The sequence below is a fragment of the Physcomitrium patens genome, chromosome 12, assembly GCF_059467195.1.
Source record: "Physcomitrium patens ecotype Gransden chromosome 12, ASM5946719v1, whole genome shotgun sequence".
Lineage (NCBI taxonomy): Eukaryota > Viridiplantae > Streptophyta > Bryopsida > Funariales > Funariaceae > Physcomitrium > Physcomitrium patens.
The window spans coordinates 15,642,001-15,648,674 of NC_143421.1; the positions used below are offsets into that span (position 1 = coordinate 15,642,001).

Here is a 6,674-nt window from a genome sequence, read left to right on the forward strand (position 1 = left end):
AAGTAGTAGGATCAGCAGTAGTTTGATGCGGATGCAGATGTAGTAGGTATGCCGCGATTGTCAATAATACACTCAGTCTCGTGAGGACCACCCTGACAAGACCACGACTTCCTCATCCCCTCGGAATGCGGCACCGTGGGCCAGCGAAACTAAGCAAACTAGCAAGCAAGCAATCATGTCCAGACCCCATAATCTCGCTGCCCAAGTCAAAAGGTTCCGAGCTTTCGATCCGCGCTCATCGCACACAGCGATGATGCTAATCATGCACCCTAGTATCCTGTTCTCGCCACTTCAATTCTTCACCTCTTCCACGACTCGAAGGCTCCCAATCCATCAAATCTTCCTACGACTTCCCCTACCCCCAATTGCTACTTCTCTCTCTCGCTCTGTTGGACTGGTGGGGAGGATGGGGTGCGCGACAAGATTAGTTGACCTGAGCGTAGCTGCGAGATGATGAGGGATGAGAATGGGCCTGATCGGGCCGAGGTTGGATGCTTAATGAGATAGGGTTTGCGTGTCTAGGTGAGGGATTGGTAGGGGGTGGAACAGGTTGCAGTGCTTGTCGCCAGGTTCGACTGGCAGTCGACGAGGGGAATTGGGTTTGATTTCGATGCGAAGGTCTGCGTGATGCTCTGGGAACAATTGCAACTACGTGGACTGCTTAGATGTGGCTTTTGCCGCATTAGTGTCGTGGAGTTTTTTGGAGCAGGAGCACCGCTTGCAGCCTGGGAAGAGTGCGAAGCCCATTGAGAAAGAAAAAGAGAGTTCCAAAAATCAGGTGGTGTGTTGGAGTCTTTCATTATTGCTGCTTTAGGATTTGGCTGGTATTTTAGGCGGTTCTGACTTGGTCGCGGCGAGTGGGAGATTCTCACTTAGACACACAGGTTGCACTATACCCTAGAGTTAGCTCCTCAATTAAAGTCTGTCTAGCAATTCTTCTGATGAGAATTGTAATTTTCGAGTAGGAACAGGTTGGTGATTCCGCTCTGAGCTCTGGCAATAATCATAATCCGTCAAATTTAGAATTGAATTGAAGAGTTCAAAGAGTTACAACGATGGATCGGAAACATGAGCAGAGGGCTTCAGACTTTAGGGTGGTTGAATTTGTGGAACCTCGAGAAGTCGACGACAAGGAAGCTCTCCTTGAGTACATCTCTGTGCGCGAAAAAGAAGCCAAGTTGGAGAGTGTTCGGTGGTCTGGATACTGTGAGAGCCACCCAGCAACGCAGATTTTAGACATAATGCGCGAATCCACGACGATTTTAAGAAAGCACAACGGCATTCTCCTTGCTCTAGGACTCATCCTGGCAGTCCCACTATCTACACTTCTTCTCTCCGGTGTGCTACTTCATCTCCCGGTCATAGACGATTTCGTCAGGATGGTGCAACTCGCTGCAGAGCAAAGGTTCAAGCAGCAGTCACATCACTCTGGGTACAGGAGGCTGGCGGAAAGTATGATGTCGAACTTGGTGGACATCCCTTTCTCGGCGCTGTTCTCCCCGCTTCTCAAGGCAGGCGTGGCCTACGTCGTGGCCTCCACCTACACTCGCAAGAGAGTCAAATTGGCGGAGATTCTCGAGACCCTGCAAAAGGTTTGGCTTCTTCTGGTGCAGACGTTCTTGTGGACATGCTCGGTGTACATAACCTTCGCCTCTGCATTCGTCACTCTGCTGTGGCTTGCTTCCAGGATCGGTGAAGCCTCCACGATGTGCAACAACTTCAGTCTCCTGGCTGCAGCTCTCGTGGGGTTGGCTCTTGCCGCGGGGCTAGCGATCTCGAATGTCATGTGCAACCTGGCATACGTGGTCACGATTCTAGAAGGGACTCAAGCAAGACAAGCTCTGATGCAAAGTGTCCGGCTTCTCAAGGGGAGGTTCGAGGTGGCGCTGCTGCTGTTTCTCGTCACCAACGTGAACGCCACCATGCTGGACGTTCTCTTTGAGTTTCACATTATCCGGAACGCGGACTCGTCTATCGCGCATGACAAGTACTGGGAAGCCCCGCTGCTGGTGTACATGCACTCGTTCGTGCATCTCTTCGACGCCATCATGATCAGCGTCCTGTATTACGTGTGCAAGTCGTCGGAGATGGAGAGCAGGGGCTTCCGTTACGACGTGGAGCATCTTGCGAGTCCTGACGATCTGCAAGAGGTGAGGTCGCCCTTTGCAGCTCGCTGAGCAGATCCTCCGCATTCACTTGTATATTAGTCTGCACCCCCATTAAATCGATTCCAAATAGGTCGTGGATGAGGGGGCGAATTGCACCCTATCCTTCACTATTTCTAGCAATCGCGATGTTTCTGTCGGCATTGATCATCTTCAAATTGATGGTCACGCCCCGGCTTATCAAGTTGTAAGCATTATCCACTTGTTCTCGTTTTTTCCTTTGCTGAATATTGCCGTATTAAGGCATTCTGAGCACTCACCGACTCCCCCTCTGCTTATCATGCTGCAAGCTTTATCTGATAGTTCTGGTCTTCCTCGCCGAATGGTGAGTTGCGAGGCATTCCGAGCATTCTCCGATTCCGCCTGCTTCTCAAGCTGCAGGTTTTATATGCTTGTTTGTCGTTTGATTTCGCTGAATGGTGCGTGTCTAGGTATTGTGATGGTCACCGACACATGATGGTCGTTGCTCATTCTTCGGTGGCTGTGCAAAAATGGTAAGAATTACACCAAGTGAGTTGCCAAAGTCACAAGCTTTCAGCGATACAATGGACGTAGGACTTAAACAGGTTTCTAAACAATCACCGAATTGTAAATCTATCAACTTAATTCATTGAAATATTTCCATTTTTTGAAGAGTGATTCAAATTCGTTTCATTCTTAATAGTGATTACAGGTTACTCAATGATCTTCACATTTGTTCTTTGAATTTGTTTGTTTGTTTGTTTGTTTATTTATTTATTTGTATTAAAATTTTCCTCCAAACGACTGAATGTAATATTAAAGCAATAATTTTCACAAAAACATTTATGGCTATTGTGTAAAATTGTAGCTCAAAAGTTTCATCCTCATTTAACAACTACATCTATTGTGACATACAAAAGATAAAATTTCAGTTGGACCTTTAGCTTTTGTAATATTTAGATTTTGAAACATTCATAATATCATTGTTTTACTTTAAGCAAGATATTTATAATAATAACCTTAATATCAATGATGAACGTCAAGAAAAAAAAATATATAATTATCTATAATATATATTTTGACATATCATTTACAACTATTTTTAGGAAATTGTTTTAGACTAAATTTGTATGTTTTATAAATACGAAATATATTTAGAATAAGATATTTCTTAGGTCTTAATATATCAAAATATTTATGTTTAATATTAAGTAGTAGAAATTTCAATATGTTTTTTTAATAATATTCAATTATATAATAACAATAAATTTATATTATATAAATTAGGAATATTTTTCTTTATATATATACACATACATGTATATTCCAAACTATGCTCTTAGAATTTAGGGCAAGCTTTAAAATATCAATTAAAATATAAATTCATATAAAACTGATCTTATAAGTGTTTTTAGATTGATTAATATACAACTATAAATAAAATTCTTGGATAAAATTTAACTAAGAACATATAAAATTTTAGAAAAAAAAAAGTTGCATTTAGATTAATTTTATTGCTTTGACAAATAATAATGTTTAACATGACTGTAGCTTTAGATCTACTTAGACTTATAAGATCTTAATTCTATTAATCAGATTTTTTATTCTCTTTTATTTTTCTTAAAAAATATTTTATTTTATTTTTATTAAAAATTAATTTTAAATATTATTAATATTTTATATTTATTATAAATAAATAATTTTAAACGAAGTATTTTATTTATTTTGAATTAAATGTTTTCTAGAGAAGTATAATCAAACTCATTTAGGTTTCAATATATGCATATACATAGATTTATTTATTTAGTAAATTAATAAGTCAGTAAATAATTATAATTTTATAATGTGTTATTTTTTCCTTACATTCAATAAACTAAAGATAAACAAAGAGAGTTAAGGACATTGCTTTCAAGTCTTTAACAAGAGATGTGATTTCTAAGTAGATATTGACATACATTTATTTTATTTTATTTTAAATACTAAAAAAATATTTAACTTATACATTGATAAAGTAAATAAATAAATAAATAAAATCACAACAAACAATTTAACCATTAATACTTAAGAAGATAGTGTTAAGAGTACCATGTAAATTATTTACTAATACTACTTAATCTGATACACTTTTGTATATTATCAAATCTCTTTATGATACTATAGAATTCAATTATCTTGTGAGTTTTAAAATCTATCAATTGTTTTGCAATCCAAGATTTGTTTCATCTCTTGATGAAGGTATTTTCATGTTTGAGATGTTTTTTTAATTTCTTCTTTAAGACTTTCCAACTAATTTGCTCATATCCAACTAGACTTTGTCAAATTAGAATTTCAGTATGGAAGTCACTATATATTCTTTTTTTAAACCAAACTTGTTTCTTTAAATTTATAAATTGTTTTTAGGAAGAGTCATTTAAACAATGATTAAAGCTTGTAAAATTATTTAAATCAAGGAAAATTAGTATTTGCAAAGATGGCTTACTTCTATGTTAAAGCTTTTTAAAGTCTCTATTTCTAGGAATTAGATGTAAGTCTATATAAATGAAAAGTGGACCAATCTCTTCTTTTATAAGCTTGGTGAAAATCCCAACATCTATATAAGATAGTTTGTAGATTTTAAAGAAGGCACAGTGCATAATAGATGTGAATATTTAGATTGACATGCCCTTGTTGTATATTAATTGCTACTCTTTAGTGTCAAATAAACTAGATAAATATGGCTTCTTTGCAATCATGGAATTGGGACCAAATATTGTTTCATTTTAAAAAGATATTGTAAATTATTAAGATATTTTATTTATTTGTAAAATTAAGATTTATTATTTTATAAAAGCTTTTGATGAACTTTAATTGAATAAGTTATTAATTCTTCATGTACTACTCAAAAGTACAAATTTGAATGAAAATTGAGTTTACTTATTGGTTAATAAAAATAATTAATGTCACATTCCTATTTCTTGTTAGTCTTGTTTTTTAGACCATTCTAATTATTTCTAAAAAGTGTGCCTCTTGATTTTCTATATCATCTTGAAATTTTTATTTTTTAAATAAATTAGATTTTTAAATTAGATAGAAGAATTTTAAATTAAATAAAAATTCAAAAAATATATTCTAATAAATTGAGTAATAGAAAACCATTTGTCTTTGTTAGTTTCTATGAGTTGTGTGGGTAATTAAAAGACTATTGATTGTAATTCGTTTTTTCTAAAGATATTCAATTCAATCCAATTTTAAAATTTAGAATGTATCTTATCTTGTTGAAGTGAAATATTTTAAGTTCAAAAAATAATTAGTATAAAAAAGTCTTAAGATTATTGGATTCTTATGTATATTGATTATAAGGCTCTTATAATTCATTTGGTTAGAAAACCTTTGGTGGTCTCTTCTATGTTAATTATACTTAAACCTTAGTTAGCTTGTACTTCAAAAGTTAATCATGCTACTTTGAATTAAATTAAGAAAGAAATAATCTTCTTAAAAAATATTTAAGAATTTCTTTTCTTTCAAATTTTATTTAAATATTCAATTTAAATAGATAAAATTGAAATAATAATAAATAATAAAATAATAATTACTATAATAATCTAATTAGCCACAATGATTTCAATAGAACATTAGTATTTAAATTTTTTAACTCATTCTATGAATGAAAAATTGATCAACATTATGCATATGAAGAAAGAATTCAAATAAGGTACCTAATAGCTTGATAGGAATTGTTGAGAGAAGTCCAATCTCATCCAATATTATTACTCTAGGTACATCAAAGGAATTTTTTATTCTTAATAGTCTCCTAATTTAGACCAATTGATTTCTAGATCTAAAGCCAAGTTAAACTATTTGATGGTTTTTACAAAAGTTTGTAAATTATCTTCTTTTTCTTTAATAGTAACAATATAATCATGTTGACTTACAACTTGCTTGTGAATACTTCAAAGTATGCTAAAGTTGTAAAGCTTATGATTTTTGACTGCATCTTCAAAAACTAAGTTAAAAATTTCTCCTACCAAATTCAAAAGACATATAATTAAGAAATATTTTTGTCTCACCTTTTTTTTAGAAAAAAATAATTAAGAAGAAATATATTTATATCAAAAATAATACTTATACTTTGAAAATTTATTTTAATTCTATAATAATATAGAATATTAAAACTAAAAAAAATTATGATTTGGAAAAATAAATCCTAAAAGATTTCATCACGTACTTAAGAGAAATAAATTTTGAAGAAGAAAGATTGGTTTGAGGATTTTGTCTAATTAATAATCTGTTGAGTAAATAATATATTATATAGAATTTATTATAGGAAAAAAAAATTATTTTATTTAGATGAGTCACTTCCATAAATATGGATTAGAGTTTCATTCGGATTACTTCAATAAATATTTTATAGATAATATTGAGTAGGATAATAAGACTTTAATTATTTAATATAAATTTATCATTACTTTTATAAAGTAAAGTAATATGTCCTTTGAAAATACTTTGAAGAAAATGTCTTTTAGCCAAATTTTAATTCATCATAGCTATACAATATTTTCTAAAGATATG

The 6,674-nt window shown here is 32.9% G+C and overlaps 1 protein-coding gene across 4 annotated transcripts; it reads left to right on the forward strand.

Annotated features, from left to right (window-relative positions):
* Positions 1-285: 285 nt before the first annotated feature.
* LOC112290054 (uncharacterized) lies at positions 286-2,798 on the forward strand. 4 transcript variants are annotated; one of them, XM_090255012.1, is made up of 3 exons: positions 380-778; positions 972-2,150; positions 2,597-2,798. In XM_090255012.1, exons 2-3 carry the CDS (start codon positions 1,056-1,058, stop codon positions 2,603-2,605), a joined length of 1,104 nt encoding a protein of 367 aa, XP_090111138.1. In that variant the 5' UTR covers positions 380-778; positions 972-1,055; the 3' UTR covers positions 2,606-2,798. The 4 variants fall into 4 exon arrangements, 3 of the variants coding, with proteins under 3 accessions (XP_024391753.1, XP_024391751.1, XP_090111138.1); XM_024535985.3 differs by having other exon boundaries at positions 286-2,150; XM_024535983.3 differs by lacking the exon at positions 2,597-2,798 and having other exon boundaries at positions 309-778; positions 972-2,420.
* Positions 2,799-6,674: the final 3,876 nt, after the last annotated feature.